This window comes from Lampris incognitus, chromosome 19 (genome assembly GCF_029633865.1).
Source record: "Lampris incognitus isolate fLamInc1 chromosome 19, fLamInc1.hap2, whole genome shotgun sequence".
Classification (NCBI taxonomy): Eukaryota; Metazoa; Chordata; class Actinopteri; order Lampriformes; family Lampridae; genus Lampris; species Lampris incognitus.
In genome coordinates, this window is record NC_079229.1 from 11,319,707 (window position 1) to 11,343,113 (window position 23,407).

At 41.7% G+C, this 23,407-nt stretch overlaps 1 protein-coding gene across 1 annotated transcript in view; it reads right to left on the minus strand.

The window, feature by feature from the left end:
* Positions 1-22,716, minus strand: part of LOC130130158 (solute carrier family 22 member 13-like) — a 57,449-nt gene extending 34,733 nt beyond the window's left edge. The window contains exons 1-3 of the mRNA XM_056299894.1: positions 22,342-22,716; positions 19,966-20,069; positions 10,379-10,533 (exon numbers count right to left, since the gene is read on the minus strand). Coding sequence (XP_056155869.1) covers positions 10,379-10,533; positions 19,966-20,069; positions 22,342-22,716 — 634 coding nt within the window. The remainder of the gene's footprint in view (positions 1-10,378; positions 10,534-19,965; positions 20,070-22,341) is intronic.
* Between the last annotated feature and the right edge of the window lie 691 nt (positions 22,717-23,407).

Genomic DNA, 23,407 nt, shown 5'->3' on the forward strand with positions numbered 1-23,407 from the left:
ACAGTCACCAGATCTCAATCCAATAGAGCACCTTTGGGATGTGGTGGACCGGGAGATTCGCATCATGGATGTGCAGCCGACAAATCTGCAGCAACTGCGTGATGCTATCATGTCAATATGGACCAAACTCTCTGAGGAATGTTTCCAGTACCTTGTTGAATCTATGCCACGAAGGATTAAGGCAGTTCTGAAGGCAAAAGGGGGTCCAACCCGGTACTAGCAAGGTGTACCTAATAAAGTGGCCAGTGAGTGTATATACTTTCTTTTAGCCCTGTGGCATCTAGGAATATCAAGGACACAAAACACAAAAACTGGAATACTCACAGGACTGTAAAGATTCAGGAAATGTATAATATACCCATACTATTTCATTGTGTGAGGTGATTGTGAACCTTAAATTAGAAGGGCATTATTACTAAGAAACTAACTAGACCTAAAGCCAGTTAGTCCATGGGTCAGACCAGATATCGATATCACCCAAGGTGACACAACTTCACTGATGCCATTTTATTTGGTACACTAACAGAAGTAAAATAATACATGATAACCTTTCCAAATGAGCAGCTATTTCATTTTTCTTTCAGGAAACCTGTTTCTGTGCCTCTTACGATTGTGTATTTGCCCAGATTTTTACAAATATAGCATTCCAACACCCCTGGTACTGATTAGCCTAGCTTAAACTCTGGGACAGTTCTTAGTTGGCCAACAACCAAGGATAACCAGTACTGTGTACTTCCATTCATTGTGCTAAGCTAGGCTAACGTGCAGCCAGATAGCTTTCTACTAAACACATATAGAGGAAACTGGTATCTATCTTCTTGTCTCACTCTGGAGAAGATTGTAAGCTAATTTCCCATAATGTTAGCATGTTCTTTTAATGTATATGTTAATATGATTAGTTAAAGTGGCTACGAGGAACTTTCATCTTGTGTTGATTTTAGCGGCCTCATGTGGACAAAATACAGCTGTTGCATAGCAACTAGGTAATGTATCTATTTGTGGCTATGTAAGATAAATAATGGTAATATGACGCTGGTGAAGCAAAGTAAACTTTGTTTTAGTAGTGTTCATACACCTAAGTTACATGTATTTGTTTGTATGTGGCAGGTGAAAACTGACTGAATATGGCCACTGGTGAACAAGCAAGTTTTTACCCAATACCAAAGCACCCACGGGTGGAGTGCATTATCCACTGTTCTGATGATACAGATAAGCTGGTTTCACTACAAAGTGTCGACTCATGGAGAACTCTGCTCAGGGCAGCTCAGATACGAAATCATGCACCAGTTTTGAAACTGGCAAAAGACATTCCTGAGGGACAGATTCCAGCAATCTACTACCACAGAAAGTGTCGCAGTATCTTCACTATGAAGCAAATTCTTGATGGCCTCCTTGCAAAAGAAAAGAAAAGTTGTGTCTCTGCTGAAGAGAAACAATCTAAGAGAGTAGCTCGACATGCTCCAAGTACATCTAGGACTTATGATGCAGAGTGCATATTTTGTCAGAAAAACAGCAAATATTCCAAGAGACAGAATACGAGAGAAGTACTGGTGCAGTGTCGAGAACTGCGAGCTGATGCAAAGATCAGGAGTGCAGCCACAAAGAAAAGGGACAGCAGAATCCTTGCCATTGTGAGTAGAGACCTTGTAGCAGCTGAAGGGCACTACCACAGGTCATGCTATAGACTTTACACCAAAGAAGAGGTTTCCAAAGGAGAGGTTGCCAGCAATGAAGATGATGATGCTGCAGCCCAGTATGAAGCTGCTGTGAATAAGGCATACAATGAGCTGTTCCTCTTCATCAGGATGGAGCTTTTTGGCAATCCTCAAGTGATGACAATGACTGATCTCTCTTCTAGACTGGTAGCTTCAATGAACTCCCAAGGCATTGCCCAAGTCAAGGAATCAACCAAGAAGCACATAAGGCGAAACCTGGAGAGTGAGTTTGCTGGAGCCTTGCAGATATTCCCTGATGAGAAAGGAAAATTCCTCCTCTATCCCGATAACTTGTCCATGAGGGAACTTGCCAAAGAAAATCAGTCTCTCAAAAGGGAGCTGCAGACCCTGAAAAGTGTCAGTGCACAAGATGTTATAGCCAAAGCAGCCATCAAATTGAGAGCAGACATTAAAAGTCAAGATGTTCCTCAAACCTGGCCGCCTGAAGTCAAACCAGAAGCAGAATGTCCTACCATTCCAGAGTCGCTCATTATCTTCCTGTACTCTCTACTCACAGGCTCAAATGATCCTGATCATGCATCCCAGAGAGTGCAGTGCCTTCTGCAGTCATTTGGCCATGACATAGTATATGCAGTGACATGTGGAAATACCAAGCCTTCCAAGCACATTGTTCTGCCATTCAGTGTCAAATCGTTGACAGGAAATGTAGAGTTGATAAACATCCTCAACCGACTTGGTCACAGTGTGTCCTATTCACAGATGGAAGAGATCAACACTGCCCTGTGTCTCCAGAAACTCTCATCATCAGGGAGTGGCATTGCCCTTCCAGCTAACATCCATCCTGGCATATTCACAACTTTAGCCTGGGACAATATCGACCGTCTTGAAGAAACTGTCAGTGGTGAGGGAACATCTCACAGAGTCAATGGGATTGCTGTGCAAGCAAAGCCAGTCAACCCACTTCCTGTCCAACCCATGCCCACTGTTCCCAAAACAAAGAAGAGAAGCATTGATGGACCCCCACCAATGTTACCAACTTACAATGCTGGACAACGGGTAGGGCCACCACAAAGCAAAAAGTCAGATGCCGATACTGCAGCCAATATTAAGCTTGCCAGAGAGAAAAACCTTCTTTGGGTCCTAGCACGCATGTCACAACAAGAAGAACAGTCAGTCAGCAGCTGGACAGGCTTCAACATCCTGACTCGAGGAGAGATGACGGTCATCCCCGACAATATAGGCTATCTGCCTACCATCAATGCTCCAGCGACACAAATGTCTACTGTCAACGAGGTGCTTAACCAGTCACTGAGCATCATGCAGTGCTTAGGCCTGAGGAAGATTGTCTGTGTCTTTGACCAAGCCCTGTATGCGAAGGCTGTCGAGATCACATGGAAACACCATGACAAGTTCCATGATATCATCGTTAGGCTTGGGGTATTCCACACCATCTGCACACTGCTGGCAATAATAGGAAAGCGTTTCCAAGATGCTGGACTCAAAGACCTCTGCATTGAGTCTGGCATGATTGCAGAAGGCTCAATTGCTGGTGTTATGGATGGCCGCAAGTACAACAGGGCAGTGCGACTACACAAGCTCCTGTATGAGGCTCTCATGCGACTGACCTTGAATGGTTTCCTGTCCTGGTTGGAAGAAACTCACAGGAATGACATGGTTCACCTGAATGAGACACTGAAGACCATTGACAGCCTTGGGAAAGAAGTCTCACAACATGCTTTGAAGGAGGTCCTCGAGAACAGCTCTTGTACACGCATCATGGATCTATTTGAAGTCTACCATGAGTTCCTTAGAGGTGGAAACGGCAGCCTCTCGAACTTCTGGATGTCCTATTTGGACATGGTTGAAATCTTGTTGGGGCTCATCCGAGCATCCAGAGAGGGAGACTGGATGCTACACTTGGCTAGCATTCGAGCAATGATCCCATGGTGCTTTGCTTATGACAGGATGAATTATGCACGCTACCTCCCCTACTACTACGCCCAGATGTCTGAGCTGCCCATCACACACCCAGATGTGTACACAGAATTCATGGAAGGAGGCTTCTCAGTCCAACTGGGCTCCACCAATCCCTTTGGCCGAATCCCTGTTGACCAAGCTATAGAAGACACGGTGAACAAAGACACCCAAACAGCTGGAGGGACAAAGGGATTCAGCTTGAAGCCAGGAGCTGTGACCAAATATTATCTCACAGCTGAGTATAGAAGCATGTACCTCAAACAGCTGAGAGACCTGACAGGTCAAGGCAGGTGCAAATGGTCTCATCCAGATCTACAGAGTCCAAGGATCAAGAGAGATGAAGCAGATGTCCAGTCTCTCATGGACCTTATGGAGAATAACTGGCTCAATCCTATGTCCCCTGATGAGATTGATTTGGTTAGCCTCTCCACTGGCAACATGGCTCCACCTGATGTGACCATAGATCTCTTGAGAGCTCTTGAGAAAGGAGAAGAGGCCTACCAAGCATTCCAGCAAACAAGGTTAGATGCAGACCCACCACCTGTGAAATTCCACAACAAGATGACCAAGCAAAGTCTGAAAACATTCTCCAATGTCAGCACAAAACAAGCTCATGGAAAGAAAGCACAGGATGTGGTTCTGAAGGCAGATAGAAACCTTTTCAGTCACATGATCCTGGTGGCTGAAAGCAGGAAGGTGAATCTGAAGGATGTCCTTGCCTACCCATTGGGCCCACTACCATGGGCACTGGCAAATGCTGATGGGTCCTTACGAAAAACAAACAAGGCTGCACTTGCCAGAGAGCTTGAAAAGAATGTATCTCCTGCAGAAGACATCCCAATCCCATCTACTTCCATCATTGATGGGATGAGCCTGGTCCAAAAAATGAATGGCAACAACAAAACCTTTGCACAGGTGGCAGAGTCAGCCTTGACCCAGGTCCTCCATGAGGGAGCACAGAGTGGGAGGATTGATGTTGTTTTTGATGTCTATCACCAGACTTCGATCAAAGATGCTGAACGACTGAACCGGGGTGGAGACATCACTCTCCAGTACAAGAATCTTGCAGGGGGACACCACGTCCAGCAGTGGAGAAAATTTCTGTGCAGTTCCTCCAACAAGACCAGTCTCATCAAGTTTCTGGCGGAAGAGTTGAAACTCCCACGATACAGAGCTATGCTGCATGGCAAGGTGTTGTACATGACCTGTGAGGAAACCTGCTACAAGTTGACAGAAGATGGGTGTGAGGAAGCAGCAGAACTGCACTCCACACATGAAGAAGCGGACACCCGTCTGCTCCTGCATGCATTGCATGCAGTAAATGTGGGCTCAAAGTCAGTTATCATCACAGCTGAGGACACTGATGTCATGGTGCTTTGTCTTGGCTTCCAGAAGGACATCACCTGTCCCATCTACCAGAAGTGTGGGACTCAGAACCGCACACGGTTTGTCGACATCACCAAACTGGCAAGTTCACTTGGAGACAGCATCTGTGACAGCCTAATTGGCTTACATGCCTTCACAGGCTGCGACACTGTCAGTGCATTCGCTGGTCGAGGGAAGCTGAATGCCCTGAAGATAGTGAGAAAGCACACTTCATGCCAAGAGACTTTTAGTCAACTGAGACAGACATGGAATGTGAGTGATGAGCTGTTCCAGAAAATTGAGCAGTTCACCTGTCGGATGTATGTTGCTAATAGCAGCACTGCTGAGGTGAACAAACTGCGTTACCAGCTCTTCTGCACCAAAAGGGGAGAGGTTGAGTCCAGCCAGCTGCCACCATGTAGAGACTGTCTCTTTATGCATGTTCAACCAGCCAACTATCAGGCAGCAATATGGAAGTGCTGTCTGCAGGCTAACCCTGTGGTGCCAAGCCCTACTGAGTATGGATGGACAGACGATGAAGGCAAGCTGGCCATTTACTGGATGCGCTCCCCACCTGCACCAGATGTGGTCTTGGAAATGCTAACATGCAAGTGTGTGCATTCATGCAAAATGCCAAGCTGCATGTGCCTGTCAAATGGACTTCCATGCACAGACATGTGCAGGTTACAGACCTGCAGTAACCAAAAACAGCAGGATGGTCCAGAACTGGACTTTGAACTTGGGGAGTCAGATGATGAGAGAAACGAGCAGTTTGATGAATGACAGTGTGATGATTCTGATGGTATTACTGTGGTAGTAGTCTATTGATGCACAGGATGTTGATTCTGGACTTGGTTACCCAGAGCTTGATAACAATAATGTAACCATATTCACATATACCCATTACCCTACCCATTACCATTACATATACCCACTAATGATATGGGATTACATGTATCATTGACTAAGTATATGTAAATGTCAATGTTGTTTAAAATATTAAAATAGTTCATTACCTCACTATGGTATTCCTTTTTATCATGTATTTTGATTGTGTATTTAAACAAATGTATAGAGACCAGTTTGTGACCTATCTGGCTTTGGTCTAGTTCTCATTTAAGGCTCACAATCACCTCACACAATGAAATAGTATGGGTATATTATACATTTCCTGAATCTTTACAGTCCTGTGAGTATTCCAGTTTTTTGTGTTTTGTGTCCCTGATATTCCTAGATGCCACAGGGCTAAAAGAAAGTATATAGTTTAGGCGAACATTGCAGAAAGATGTGTGTTATTGACGGGTTGAAGAGCTCAAGTGACCTCTATATTTGTGAGAAATATCCACAACAGGGCTTGAATGAAAGCTAAGAAGGTCCCCTTTAAAATGATACCAAAGACAATATTATAGAACATTGAAAAATGTCCTGACCATGAGGCTAAACCAGGATATGCACCAGCGTCTAAAATGCAATTTAGTTTAGCGGGTGGTTAACTTCATGAGCTGATAACTGTGATACAGCTGCCACTCAGGAATGGTTATCATACCAAAATATCATCTACAGACATGGATCCTTTCAAAAATTATAAGTAAGTTTTGCCACCTTGAGTGTACCGAAATATCGTCTGGCCCATGGACTAAATGGCGGACAACGAAGCTCAGGCAGCGTTGGAATCGACTCCAGGTAAATTTCCAATTCCTCCGCTGCCAACAACTGCATATTCAAGCAAAAATATAAAAAAAAATAAAAATACCGAAGATATTTCTACTTTTTTTTTACCGAAAAAAATACCGCTCATGTGAGTTCATTTTTGCCACCGAAACGAACTCATGAACGAGCCTGAGTTTTGTTTGGGGGAAGGGCTACCTCAGAAAGGGCGGGGCTGGAGAAGGAGCAGGAGGGGAGGGGGTGTTGGTGTTTGTGTAGTCTCGCGATACCATACAATCAAATCTCCGCCTACCAATCGCCTGCTGCTACGCCCCTTACATTTTGTCAAGGACACGCTTTACCGGAAACTGCTCTCTCCGCATCCTCCTCCGTAGTGAAACAGACTGGAGCTATAGCGAATCACTAACGCGGGGAGAGCTTTTGAAAACACTGGAATTGGATGTCCCGAGTAACGTTAAATCATTTGATTCAGTTTTATCGAACGTGTGCTCAGTCCACAAGATTGGTGCTATTAAGGATTTACAGTGGCTTTGTTTAAAACTTTTAACGCAGGACAAGAAAGACGTGTTTGCTTGTTTACCAACGGGTTACGGGAAAAGCTTGGTCTATCAAGCCTGGCCAACTGTCTGCGACTTGTTGTCCGCACAGGGACAGAAATCTATAGTGCTGGTCATACGCCCTTAGCTGTCGATAATGGAGGAGCAGGTGCAGTTTTTGAAAGCAACAAAGCGGGGACTTCGATGACCAGATCGCCGCCGGTGATTTCGCCCTTGTGTTTGGCACACCAGAAACTTTTGTTGGCCAAGCAAAGTGGAGACGGCTTCTACAAACACCGTTATTTCAGGAGCGGCTGTTGACGTAGTACACACTGTAGTGTAATGGTGAGTTCGAAACCATAATTAATGTTAGCTCGCAGACTGTGTATTGTTTGTCTGGTTTTCTTCGGTGACTGCGGCTGAGCTGTCCTATAACGCAAGTGTTGCTGGTACGACAGTGTTTACAAGCACACGACTTCTGCATGTCACCGCCCCAGTGTGACTGCCCCGCCCTAAAGACTTTGGATTGGTTCTGCAAAGAACTTTTTTTTAAAAAAACGCTAATCGTTTGGATCCTGACTTGTGAGTCTGGTGTTTGTGTTCAAAATCTCTCGAAATCTCTCTCGCTTGCTCTTTTCTCCAGAGTTACCAACTGCAGCTTTAAGGACATAATATTCGAAGAACTAAACTCAAAATTCATTACACTAAATAAAAATGAACAAGTACAACAGTACTAACTTGCAAAAAAAAATCTTAAACGCAAACATCACACCTTCCTTTACCCTAAAAGACATAGTTTGTTATTATGGCAATTCACAAAATAACATCTTGGAACATGTAGTTAATTTTTTAAATTGTTTTGGCAAAATTCTTTGTACACAAGCAGAGATTTTCTAATTCCCGACCTTATTTGCAACATTTCCTGCTTGAACTTGAATCTCCCTTAAGTTCTATTAGACTATTAAAAGACAGCAAGAGTATAAAATTGTTAAACTACTATGACGTTAACTTTAAAGAATCCTCTGACAATTCTGTGATTTTGTGGCAGGATGAGGAAAAAACACAGGAGACGAAGCCGAGTTTGCTGTTTATTCCTCAGCTCCAAAACCAAAGTACAGCAGGAACAACCCTGCACCAGCAAGCCCGGGAACGTAAACCACGCCCCCAGCTCACAGTCCTGCTGGGTGAGAGCCACAATTTAATGCTTCTTTATTCTTTATTTATTTTCAGTTTTAATGCAATTGTTTTTCTAACTTTCTTCTTTTTATTTAATTTTATTATTTGTTATTCAGTTTATGTATTTTTTCATTATATAGAACATTGCTATATTTTAAATAGGGAGTCTGTTTTGTTCATTGTGAGTTTGTTTTCTGTTTGAAGTTGTACAACCCCCAATTCCAATGAAGTTGGGACGTTGTGTAAAACGTGAATAAAAACAGAATACAGTGATTTGCAAATCCTTTTCGACCTATATTCAACTGAATACACTACAAAGACAAGATATTTAATGTTCAAACTGATAAACTTTATTATTTTTTGCAAATATTCACTCATTTTGAATTTGATGCCTGCAACACGTTCCAAAGAAGCTGGGACAGGGGCAACAAAAGACTGGGAAAGCTGAGGAATGCTCAAAAAACACCTGTTTGGAACATTCCACAGGTGAACAGGTTAATTGGAAACAGGTGAGTGTCATGATTGGGTATAAAAGGAGCATCCCCGAAAGGCTCAGTCATTCACAAGCAAGGGTGGGGTGAGGTTCACCACTTTGTGAACAACTGCGTGAGCAAATAGTCAAAACAGTTTAAGAACAACGTTTCTCAACGTACAATTGCAAGGAATTTAGGAATTTCTTCATCTACAGTCCATAATATCATCAAAAGATTCAGAGAATCCAGAGAAATCTCTGCACGTAAGCGGCAAGGCCGAAAACCAACACTGAATGTCCGTGACCTTCGATCCCTCAGGCGGCACTGCATTAAAAACCGACATCATTGTGTAAAGGATATTACCACGTGGGCTCAGGAACACTTGGGAAAACCATTGTCAGTTAACACAGTTCGTCGCTACATCTACAAGTGCAAGTTAAAACTCTACCATGCAAAGCGAAAGTCATATATCAACAACACCCAGAAACGCCACCGGCTTCTCTGGGCCCGAGCTCATCTGAGATGGACTGACGCAACATGGAAAAGTGTGCTGTGGTCTGACGAGTCCACATTTCAAATTGTTTTTGGAAATCATGGATGTCGTGTCCTCCAGGCTAAAGAGGAAAAGCACCATCCAGATTGTTATCAGCACAAAGTCCAAAAGCCAGCATCTGTGATGGTATGGGGGTGTGTTAGTGCCCATGGCATCATGGGTAACTTGCACATCTGTGAAGGCACCATTAATGCTGAAAGGTACATACAGGTTTTGGAGCAACATGTGCTGCCATCCAAGCGACATCTTTTTCAGGGACATCCCTGCTTATTTCAGCAAGACAATGCCAAGCCACATTCTGCACGTGTTACAACAGCGTGGCTTCGTAGTAAAAGAGTGCGGGTACTGGACTGGCCTGCCTGCCTGCAGTCCAGACCTGTCTCCCATTGAAAATGTGTAGCGCATTATGAAGCATAAAATATGACAACGGAGACCCCGGACTGTTGAGCAACTGAAGTCGTACATCAAGCAAGAATGGGAAAGAATTTCACCTACAAAGCTTCAACAATTAGTGTCCTCAGTTCCCAAACGCTTATTGAGTGTTGTTAAAAGGAAAGGTGATGTAACACAGTGGTGAACATGCCCCTGTCCCAGCTTTTTTGGAACGTGTTGCAGGCATCAAATTCAAAATGAGTGAATATTTGCAAAAAACAAAGTTTATCAGTTTGAACATTAAATATCTTGTTTTTGTAGTGAAAGGATTTGCAAATCATTGTATTCTGTTTTTATTTACGTTTTACACAACGTCCCAACTTCATTGGAATTAGGGTTTGTATGTACATTGCTGTTATATTGATTCCTGTATGTGTATTTTTTGCAATTAAAAAAAGTGTTCCTCTCATGTAAGTTTTCTTACTAAGACAAAAAAACCCTTTTCAAATGTTTCATCAAAGTTAGATCAGATTGATTAATTGCTGAAACACATTAGGTAAAAAGATGAAATGTGTTACCTACCTAGGACAAATATGTTGATGATGACACCAGCGGTGGATGCGCCACTCAAAAATCTTAACACTATATAAACATAGATGTTGGGTGAGAAGGCAGAGCCCACACCAGCCACCAGCTGCAGGAGCAGAGAGATCTGGACCACGAAACGACGACCGAACCTGCAGGTAAGTACAGAAAAGAAGAGATTGTAAAGGCCGGTGTATACAGTACTTGTATGTCTTGTACATGACACATGAGGCTAAGGGCAAGATTATGCTTCCCCTGATTTCTGCAAGCAGCAACAGTGGCATGGCATAGGGAAATTAAGGAACCCAAGTGAGACAACACCTGTAATCTATGTCCTTTTTTTTGAGGGGGGGGGGTCTTAACTGACAGGTGTATGTCACTGCTTTAACAGCCTTCCATCTGTAATAATCTCCCAACTAACCTCAGCACCCCTTTGCCCAGTTACTCAGATGCATGGTACAGATTCAATAATGAATATAACTACTACTACTGCTACTATTGCTTTTGGCTGCTCCCGTTAGGGGTCGCCACAGCGGATCATTTGTTACCTCCTCTTCATCTTCCTCTGTCATACCAGCCACCTGCATGTCCTCCCTCACCACATCCATAAACCTCCTCTTTGGCCTTCCTGTTTTCCTCTTCCCTGGCATCTCCATATTCAGCATCCTTCTCCCAATATACCCAGCATCTCTCCTCCACACATGTCCAAACCATCTCAATCTTGCCTGTCTTGCTTTGTCTCCAAACCTACAAACCTGAGCTTTCACTCTAACATACTCGTTCCTAATCCTGTTCTTCTTCATCACTCCCAATTAAAATCTTAGCATCTTCTCCTCTGCCACCTCCAGCTCTACCTCCTGGCTTTTGGTCAGTGCCACCGTCTCCAAACCATACAACATAGCTGGTCTCACTGCCATCTTGTAAACCTTCCCTTTCACTCTTGCTGGTACCCTTCTGTAGCAAATCATTTCTGACACTCTTCTCCACCCACTCCACCCTGCCTGCACGTTCTTCTTCACCTCACTTCCATACTCGCCATTACTTTGAACAGTTGACCCCAAGTATTTAAACTCGTGCTTTTATCACCTCTTCTCCTTGCATCCTCACCATTCCGCTATCCTCCCTCTCGTTCACACATATGTATTCCTTCTTGCTCCCGCTGACTTTTATTCCTCTTCTCATTCCAACCGCACACCTCACCACTGTCACACTGCCCTCATACATATCATGCACTCTTACATACTGCTCTGCAACTCCCGACTTCCTCATACAGTACCACACCTCTACTCTCGGCGCCCTGGCATATGCTTTCTCTAAATTCACAAAGACACAATGTAACTCCTTCTGACCTTCTCTATACTTCTCCATCAACATTCTCAAAGCAAACATCACATCTGTACTGCTCTTTTATGGCATGAAACTGTACTGCTGTTTGCTAATTGTCACCTCTCCTCTTAACCTAGCTTCCACAACTCTTTCCCATATCTTCATGCTGTGGCTGATCAACTTTATACCTCTGTAGTTGCTACAGCTCTGAATATCACCCTTATTCTTGTAAATGGGTACCAGTATGCTTCTTCTCCACTCCTCAGGCATCCTCTCCCTTTCCAAGATTGTACTAATCAAGTTAAAAACTCCGCAGGTGGCACTCTGGCGCAGTGGTTAGCATGGTCGCCTCACAGCAAGAAGGTCCTGGGTTTGAGCCTCAAGGTAGTCCAGCCTTGATGGGTCATCTCGGGTCGTCCTCTGTGTGGAATTTGCATGTTCTCCCCGTGTCTGTTTGGGTTTCCTCCGGGGGCTCTGGTTTCCTCCCACAGTCCAAAGACATGTAAGTCAGGTGAATTCGCGGTACTAAATTGTCCCTAGGAAGGAATGGGTGTTTGTGTATGTGTCGGCCCTGTGATGGCCAGGTGGCCTGTCCAGGGTGTATCCCCACCTGCCGCCCAATGACTGCTGGAATAGGCTTCAGCATCCCCGTGACCCTGAGAGCAGGATAAGCGGTTAAGACAATGGATGGGTGGATGGATGGATGGATGGAAGTTAAAAACGCCACTGCCATCTCTCCTAAACACCTCCATGCCTCCACAGGTATGTCATCTGGACCAACCGCCTTTCCACTCTTCGTCCTCTTCATAGCTGCCCTCACTCCCTGATTGCTAATCCACCGCACTTCCTGATTCACTATCCCCACATCATCCAACCTTCTCTCTCTCTCTCTCTCTCTCTCTCATTTTCTTCATTCATCAGCCCCTCAAAGTACTCCATTCACCTTCTCAAAACACTCTCCTTGCTTGTCAGCACATTTCCTAGTCCTAAGAGTAGTGGCGTGGCATTAATAAATCTAGATCTATGGATAAATTGTTACAGATGTTATTCCAGATCAGAGAGCTGTGTGGAGTGAAATTGTGCTTACAAACCAGTTTACAATATAAGAGAGCCTGCTCATGAAATCCAGACAGCTAAATAGGTAGTTTAGCAATACAGAAATCCCAGCTTAATAGAAAATCTACCCCCCCCCGCACTTATTAAATATTTTTAAGGAATATTAAACCAGAATCCATTATTATTTTGTGTGAATTGCTGTAACCATTTTAGTTTTATCATTCCATTCATTGCCTCATAGTCACATTTAAGCCCCCTTCTAACGATTTTACCACATCCCTTTTTCTTAATATAATGATGTTTGTTTTTCCAAATAAAGTTGAAATTTGTTTGATTACTTGATTTAATTAAATTGTCATGAATGGCTAATGAAAAGCTGGGTGCATAATTCTAGATGTTTCAATTTTAGTAATCAAAATACATCTGAAGATTGATAAATCCCTCTGTAACCAAGAATTGAATATAGATTGACTTTTTTTATAACAGTCTCAATATTTAGTTTTCTAGTTTTACAATCTTTTGTTATAACCACTCCTAAGTATTTTACTTCTTCTTTTTATATATATTTTTTGAATATCATACAGCTCTATTAGTGGATGGTCGTGTATAGCAATTAGTTCACTTTTTTTAAATTTAAGTGTATTCCAGATGCTTTAGAAAACTCATCTATCTTCTTGATTACCAGGAGGATCTGTTCTGACCTCTTGAGGAAGATGGTAGTATCATCTGCCAGCTGAGTTATGACCAGATGATTGCCTAGCACATTTAAAGGCTCAATGTCTAGACCATTTTTAAAAAAAATAAAAATAGCCAACAATTCTGCAACTAAAATAAATAAAAAAGGGGAGCAAGAACAACCCTATCGAATCCCTCGTTTAATCTCAAATCTTTTAGATGTTCCTTTGGGAAGAGAAACTTTATACATCATATTAATTACCTTTATACATTTTGGACCAAAACCAAAATATTCTAAAGACTTTATTGTAAATGGATGTTAAACTAAATCAAAGGCTTTGTAAAAATCTAAAAACATGAAACCCATGTCTTCAGTCAAATAATTATAATCTAGTAAATCAAGAACCAGCCTAATGTTATTATTTATAGCTCTATCTTTAAGAAACCACACCTGAGTTTCACTTATTATCTGTCCTATATCTACTTTCATCCGATTGGCAGTAATATGCGTAAATAATTTGAAATCCACATTAAATAATGTTATTGGTCTCAGGTTATCAATAAATCTTTTGTCCTTACCAGGTTTAGGTAACAAAGTAATAATACCTTGCTTCATGGTCGACATTAAATGATTGTTTTCAATACATTCTTTTAGGGCATTAAATAACTTCTTTTATATCTTGTCTGGGACAGCAATGTGGCTACGTTAATGACAGTTATATGTTACATCTTCATTTATTCAGTAAGTTATGTAACTAGCACATGTTTTGATGTGTTGCAATCGCTTGATTTTACAACTCCTATTATATCAAGTTCCCTGTTTGTATTAAACATAATTAATATAAAAGATGCAAAGGTCTTGAGTACGGCTTATATAATAAAAGTTTAATGATGCGTGACCGAGAAATTCAAGACACCGATCAGCTGTGGCTCGGACGTGCGTGCAGAAAGTGCATGTCAACTATGCCAAACTTCATCGGGCAGTCTGAAGTCACTGAATTGTAAAAAATGTAAGAAAAGCTACTGCATAAAATGCCTAAAAAAAGATGAAGTGGAGTATGGGAACCTTACAGAAACCAGATACAAGCATAATGCGGTTTTGAGAGAGAAAGTGTGACGAGAAGAAAGATGTTGAAATCATACAGGAGCAGCTGAAAAAACAGGAAAAAGGGACACCAAGTTGGGCTGATGTAGTGAAAAATGCCGATCCAAAGGAAAACACGTGCCTTTGATAGCGTCCTGGCTGAACTGGACAAAAGGAAATCGAGAGAACGGAATATTGTACTGTTTGGAATAAAGGAGCAAAGCTTGGAAAACAGAGATGAGCAGTAACAAAAGAATCTGGAAACCGTGAAAGATATATTCAAAACATGCAAGGCCGCAGACTCATTTGTGAGAGTGGCCTGGCTTGGAAAATACAACAGGAGCGAAGGCATAGAGGATCTGGCAAGATCAAGGGGACCTGTTCTGGTTACTCTGCAAAACATGGAGCTAAAGACCAGCTTGTTCAGGAAGATCTCTGCATTGCATCAAAGGGACACATTTTAAAAAGTGAGAACTGCAAATGATCTTACGAAGACTGAGAGCGAGAAATAGAGCGAGAGCTCTGAATGAGGAGGCGAAGGAAAACCAACGAAAATCATCTGGGGAATTTACCTACAAAGTCCGTGCCCCCCCCCCCCCCGGGGGGCAAGGAGAGTGGTGAGAATCCCCAACACCCAGTGATTTGATCATAAGATTGTCTCCGTTAAACGGCAGCATGTCTGTAAATATCCACCCTTAGAGAGCATTATGTGGCTATATACAAAATGCATGAATTTATTGCTTGTTTGAAAGTACTCCTACTTCTTCATGTTATAGGAATCACTGAAGTTAAGTCCAAAAATCGGAAGCATAAAATGAACCCAGCTGAATATAATTTGGATGGTATAGAATGTTATAATTTATTTTCAAGGAATATAGACAAAGATATAGGTAAAGGTTTACTGCTTTATATTCATCTTTATATTCATAAATCATTATTAGTTAAAGAAAGTGCGTTAGCGACAGAGTTTCAAGAGAATATTTTTGTTGCGATCAAATGCAATAACCAAGAGTTTTTGATGGTGGGTTTAATTTATACGTCTGATAGTGGTATAGAAACTAACAATGACAATCTTTTGGTTCTAATGGAAGAGGTGTCAACTAGACAGTACTTACATAAATTAATTATGGGTGATTTTAATTTGCCAAATATACTGGAATTTTAATGACGCAAAGGGGGCTATTCTTGCATCACTAGATATTAAGTTTCTGGACTGTATTCAGAATGCATTGCTGTTTCAACATGTGCAAGAACCAACAAGGTGGCGAGGTGATGACATGCCACATGTGTGGGATCTTATAGTTACAAATGAGGATAAAATGATAGAGGACATTCAGTATTTAGGCCCTTTAGTGGTCATTGTGTCATATTGTTTAAGGTAATTTGTTACACAAAAACGGTGAGAAATGAAACGACAAGAAAAAATTACAACAAGGGGAATTTTGGAAGCACATAGAGGATGGGAAATCTTTTCCTGGATACAATACCTGTCTAATTATGATGTTGAAGACAAATGGAGACTAATAAAGGATAAGTTGAAAGAAATAGAGGATAAGTACATACCAAACAGTAAAACCAGGTCCCAGAATAAAAAGCATAAACTCCCCTTTTACGGTATTACAAAACGGAAAATTGTAGAAAAAATATTCTTGCAAGAAAGGCAATAAGAAGTAAAAAAAGCAGTGGTGCAACAGCAATATTGAAGAGTTAGAAACTTTGTGAGAATGACAACACGTTATTTAAGAAAGCTATACGAAGAAGACTTAGCAAGACAATATAAGCTGTAACCAAAGGTCATCTGGAACTATATTAATAAGAGGACAAAAATTAAGACATCAGTAGGAGATTTATATACTTATCAGAAGGATATGAATTCCCCAAAACAGACAAAGATATTGAAAAAGCAGAAATACTGTCAGATTATTTCAGCAGTGTATTTGTGATTGAACCTGAATGGCACATACCTGAATTGCCAAGAGTGGAAGTTCAGCAAACAGAATGTTTTATGATAACCTTTGAAGATATGAAACGGCTTCCAGAGGATATTAACATCTATAAATCACCAGGGCCAGATTTGATACATCCTATGAGCTTAAAGGAATTGGCTAGTGTGATTACCGAACCTCTAACAATGCTGTTTAATAAATCATTAGAAGAATCAACTTTACCCTGTGATTGGAAAGAGGCACATATCAGAGCAGTTTTCAAAAAAGGAATTAAGTCACTAGCAGGAAATTACGGGCCAGTTAGTCTGACATCTATAGTATATAAGACAATGGAAAAACTAATCAGGACATATATTGTTGACCATATGAAGTCTAACAGACTTTTTAGTAACAAGCAGTATGGATTTATATCTGGAAGATCGACTATACTTCAGCTTCTCACCGTTCTTGATAAGTGGTCAGCAGCTTTGGATGGAGGGGAGTCAGTTGATTGCATATACAGTGCATCCGGAAAGTATTCACACCCCTTCACTTTCCCCACATTTTGTTATGTTACAGCCTTATTCCAAAATGGATTAAATTCATTTTTTTCCTCATCAATCTACATACAATACCCCATAATGACAAAGCGAAAAAGATTTTGTAGAAATTTTTACAAATTTATTAAAAATAAAAAAGTGAAATATTGCATGTACATAAGTATTCACACCCTTTACTCAGTACTTGGTTGAGGCACCCTTGGCATTAATTACAGCCTCAGGTCTTCTTGGGTATGAAGCTACAAGCTTGGCACACCTATATTTGGCGTATTTCTCCCATTCTTCTCTGCAGATCCTCTCGAGCTCTGTAAGGCTAGATGGGGAGCGTCGCTGCACAGCTATTTTCAGGTCTTTCCAGAGATGTTCAATGGGGTTCAAGTCTGGGCTCTGGCTGGGCTACTCAAGGACATTCACAGACTTGTCCTGAAGCCACTCCTTCATTGTCTTGGCTGTGTGCTTAGGGTTGTTGTCGTGTTGAAAGGTAAACCTTCGCCCCAGTCTGAGGTCCTGAGCACTCTGGAGCAGGTTTTCATCAAGGATCTCTCTGTACTTTGCTCCATTCATCTTTCCCTCGATCCTGACTAGTGTCCCAGTTCCTGCCGCTGAAGAACATCCCCACAGCATGATGCTGCCACCACCATGCTTCACTGTAGGGATGGTATTAGCAAGGTGATGAGAGGTGCCTGGTTTCCTCCAGACGTGACATTTGGCATTCAGGCCAAAGAGTTCAATCTTGGTTTCATTAGACCAGAGAATCTGAGAGTCCTTTAGGTGCTTTCTGGCAAACTCCAAGTGGGCAGTCATGTGCCTTTTACTGAGCATAGGCTTCCGTCTGGCCACTCTACCATAAAGGCCTGATTGGTGGAGTGCTGCAGAGATGGTTGTCCTTCTGGAAGGTTCTCCCATCTCCACAGAGGAACACTGGAGCTCTGTCAGAGTGACCATCGGGTTCTTGGTCACCTCCCTGACCAAGGCCCTTCTCCCCCAATTGCTCAGTTTGACTGGGCGGCCAGCTGTAGGAAGAGTCCTGGTGGATCCAAACGTCTTCCATTTACGAATGATGGAGACCACTGTGCTCTTCAGGACCTTCAAAGCTGTAGAAATTTTTTTTTACCCTTCCCCAGGTCTGTGCCTCGATACAATCCTGTCTTGGAGGTCCACAGACAATTCCTTTGACTTCATGGCTTGGTTTCTGCTCTGACATGTACTGTCAACAGTGGGACTTATATAGACAGGTGTGTGCCTTTCCAAATCATGTCCAATCAATTGAATATACTACAGGTGGACTCCAATCAAGATGTAGAAACATCTCAAGGATGATCAGTGGAAACAGGATGAACCTGAGCTCAATTTTGAGTGTCATAGCAAAGGGTGTGATTACTTATGTACATGCAATATTTCACTTTTTTATTTTTAATGAATTTGCAAAAATTTCTACAAAACCTTTTTCACTTTGTCATTATGGGGTATTGTGTGTAGATTGATGAGAAAAAAAGGAATTTAATCCATTTTGGAATAAGGCTGTAACATAACAAAATGTGGGGAAAGTGAAGGGGTGTGAATACTTTCCGGATGCACTGTATATCGACTTTCAAATAGCTTTTGATGAAGTTCCTCATAAAAGACTGCTGCCAAAATTAAAATCATGTGGCATAGATGACAGAGTTACAGGCTGGATACAGGATTTTTTACATATTAGGAAACAGCAGGTGGTGGTTAATGGAAACAGGTGACCTCTGGAGTTCCACAAGGTTCTGTGTTGGGCCCTGTACTCTTTGTTGTCTATATAAATGATTTACCAAGTGTGATACAATCTGATTCATACCTTTTTGTGGATTGATACAAAAATATTTAGAGTAATTAATAAGGACACTGATACAGCCCGTCTTCAAGCAGACCTCCATAGCATGAGTAACTGGTGTGATAGGTGGCTACTGAAATTGAATCCATAAAAATGCAAACATTTACACATTGGGAAAACAAGTGCCAAATTGGTTAACTACAAAGTTGGAGATTTAATGGTTCAGCAAGTGGAAGAAGAAAAGGACATCGGTGTCATGGTCGATAGTTCAATTGAATTTCACACGCACATTTCTGAAAAAGCAAACTCTATGCTGGCGCTAATTAGAAGAACTTTTCTAAATTTGGGCAAGGAAATTGTTTTAACATTATATAAATCGTTGGTATGATCTCATCTTGAATTTGCAAGCTCGGTCTGGTGTCCTTATGAAGAAAAATATAAAAAAATTGAGAAGGTTCAGAGAAGAGCTACTAAACTAATCCCAGGTCTGAAAGAGATGTCATATGATGAGAGGTTAAGAAATTTACAATTACCAACTCTACTATACAGGAGACATGATTTAAGTCTATAAACTTGTACACAAAATATATGATTTCACAGCTGAGCCTGTTGTCTATTTGTGGAATAATAGGTATGAGTTAAGACGGAACTCCTTAAAACTATTCCCGATAAAGTGTCACTTTGAAAAAGAGAAAAAAAAACTTCTTTACAATTCGTGCTGTAAGAACATGGAACGAACTTCCAGAGGATGTGGTGCGCTCTTTCAGTTCATTCTTTTAAAAATAGATTAGATAAATTTTGGTCAACAAAGGACTTTTTATACGATTATAAAGCTGAGTTGTGATCATTGTGAGTATTGTGTGACTATGATTATTTGTGAGACTAATGTATTTGAGAGACTATTGTATTTATGTGATTTGTGATTATTTTTGAGATTATTGTGATTTTAATAACTATATTGTGGTTCTTTTTTGTATGGTGTTTGTTTTAATTTGTTGAGTCTGGTGTAGAGGATTTGTATCCTGTGCCAGAAAATTTGTCATTAAATTAAATATGTACAGTTGCCATAAAGGTGCAATTATTATAGTGGGTATTATAGACAGGTTCATACTGGGGATGGGTATGGGAGCTGTTTTTTTTGGGGGGGGGGTCCATACCTGTCAGCCATCGTCCCAAACATCAGGGCCCCAACTAGAAGACCTGTCATGTAGACGGACTGTGATGCCTCCAGAAAACTCCTGTTGTCACACACCAGATCAAACTGGGGGTATAGATGAGACGGATCAGAGAATCAGACTATTACATAGGAAAACTACAATATTTTTCAGCCAAATAAAATATAAAATCCAGTTTTAGTCAAACCAGATTGTCTCGTTTCTTGTTTGATATATGAAATAAAATGCAGTGCGCTAGCTGGAAGCAAAAACAAAATAGTGAAACTTGGCAGTTGTTATCAGAGAATGAAGTATAATGACCCCTAAATCTATGGCATAGTATTTTACAGAATGTAAACGGCAACTTCCAAACTTCCAAACTGCAAAAGGAAGTTTGAACTATACCAGAGGAAGTAAAAATCTATTATTTCTTATGAAAAAGAAAAGCAGAGTTTGACGAATACTGTATGAATGGTTGAGTCATGATTTCAATTAGCATGGGACCAGATTTTCCATAAGGCCAAAAACTGTAAATTTTTGCCCTGAAAATAGTCAGTTCTCTCTGATTTGTTCATCTCATTGATCTAAACTAAACAACAGAATCAAAAATGTAGAACAAGTAAAATCTCAACCAAATCCAAAAAGGCCCAAGAGCTGAAACGAGACTGGGTCGGGCTCTGTGCTGTGCTGCAGCACAGTGGCCCAGTGGTTAGCACTGTTCCACACAGCAAAGAGGTCCTGGGTTCAAACCCCAGGCCATCCAGGTCCTTTCTGTGTGGATTTTGCATGTCTCCCCGTGTCTGCATGGGTTTCCTCTGGGTGCTCCGGTTTCCTCCCACCATCAAAAAGACATGCAGTTTAGGGTTAATACTCCTGTCTGTGTCCCTTAGCAAGGCAATGGAAAGAAGAACTGGAGTTGGTCCCTGGGTGCTGCAGCTGCCCACTGCTCCTATGCAATAGGATGGGTTAAATGCAGAGGATGAATTTCTCCACAGGGATTAATAAAGTACATCCATCCATCCATCCATTATCCAAACCGCTTATCCTGCTCTCAGGGTCATGGGGATGCTGGAGCCTATCCCAGCAGTCATTGGGAGGCAGGCGGGGAGACACCCTAGACAGGCTGCCAGGCCATCACAGGTAATAAAAGTACATCTTAATCTTAAATTTAAGTGAGCTCAGATTTTGTCTGAACTTCAACATCAAAAATGTGATTATCACATGAGAATGGTGGGATTTGAAGAGCAGAGACGTTTCGTGTCCACTTCTCCATCTCATCTTTCACTCTGATTTATTCATTGGCATCATGTGCCACGATCTCTTCATTTTAACTTTCAACACAACTGTTCTTGACTAATTCAAGACTTCACTGTCCTGTGACATTGATATGTAGCTGATAACCAGCAAGTTTTTTTTTTTTGTCAGTGTACTCTGTATCAGGATCATGGTGTATGGAGTCTATCCCAGCATACTTTGGGGCAGACAGTAGGGAGACATTATGGACTGGGTGCTGGTGTTACAGAATTTTCCGACTCCCCTACAGTATCTGACTCCCCTTGGTGTGAGGCTAAAAATTAGGCTAATCCCAACCCTCTAACCCCCCCCCCAACCCTAACTCCCTGATCTTGACCCCCAACCCTAACCGTAACCCATTCATGCCAACGGTAGTTGGATTCTGCGGGGGGTCGGAAAATTCTACAACACCGGTCCATCATGTCCACACACACTCACTTACACTCCCATTCATAGTAACAGGCAATTTAGAGCCTTGAAATCACCTGCACCTATATCAGTGGAACATATCAGGAGTCTTTGGACTGTGGAGGGACACTGGAGCACCGACAGCAAACCTACACAAATACAACAAGAGCATGCAAAGTCCACACCTCCTGTTTTCTATACCACTACGTTATCTGACTTATGTTGTACCTTAAAACCTTTGAAAAATTGATAATTTCTCAGGAAAGATATACATAATTGTCAGCAAAATCATACCAAATCTTAACTTGTTTTTTTTCTTCCTCATTACATTCTTTGGTAAACCCTCCATGATGCCTTTATATGAATACAGACATAGGATACTGCATTAAGGTATTTTAAGGATCCTGAGATGTTATATAATAGATAATGTACTTAAAAAGCCATTGATTGTGACTCAGTTTTAAATTATATTTTAAAACCTTAAATTGATATCTGACACGCACTTTACAGAATGGCATTACCTTAATCCATCTATCTCTAGATAGATAGATAGATAGATGCTTTGTCTATTTTCAGGTACATTTGGTGATATTCTAAGAACAAAGTGTTCAATAAATGTGGTGATGGGTATCCTCATCACATCCAACTAAACAGGACATGTCTATAATGTAAACCTACATCGTTCACAAGGCTGGAGGAGCCCACAGGTGCCGTATAATCCCATCCATCCATACATTTAACTGTATTATTAATCCCATACGCCTCAATGGTTTCCAAATCCAGATCCACGGGTGTGTACATGCTACAGCTTTCATACTTCCCATCCCTGTCCACGGGCAGGGTCAGATTTTTCTGCTTTTCATAAGTCAGGTTGGGGCCCTGGGCCAAAATCCAGTCTGTGTTGCAGTGGTGTGGGAAGCTGATGCTCGTGAACACCTGAGATATCATGTCGAAAGCGATGAAGAAGTTTGGGATGCATGTCGCCGCTAGTAACCGCTTCTGGTATGTACCGAACTCCCCGATCTCTGTGAGGACCTGACCGAAGCCACTCATACTGATGCCTGTCTTGAGCTGGTTAGACGTGTCCGGTTCAACAGGAAACTGGAATGAGACACCGTCAGGCTACGTGATTGCAGCTGATGCCCAGTGCTGATGAATAATAACCTCCAGTAAAAGTGGTTGCGCTTTTTATGCAACTGTCGCTGCCTGCCCTGTCACACTTGGTTGGGTGTGTACACACCGAGGTCATCATGCAGACGTCGGCGGGGCCAAAGGTCCCTCTGAATGCCATCTGATGTTATGGGGACTTTGGACCGAACTTCAGCCAGATGCAGAGGATGTTTGTGCCCAACCAGGGATTTGGGGGGGGGGGTGCTCTCTGATTGGTTGCGGAATCATTTAATCTTTCAGAGTTTGAATAACTGCACGGACCACATGAGAGTTCAGAAGAGTGATTATGTAAAAGTGTAATATCTGCCCCTTCCCAAGGCCAGACAGTGATGAAACCAGCATGAGTTTTATGGAGGTGGGGGTGAGTGGTTCCCTGGGACAGAGATGGAGGTAAACTTTAATCTAACTCAAAACTAATCCTCGATTTTCACTCTTCATACTTAAAATGTTCTCGTTTGTTTCCTAACTCTAAATTTGAGTAAACTTGAATATGTTGAAAAAAATAAGAAGGAAGTACTTACACAGTTGAGTCAAAAGAGGAGCTTTGCAGGGGTAAATTATTAAATATAGGCAA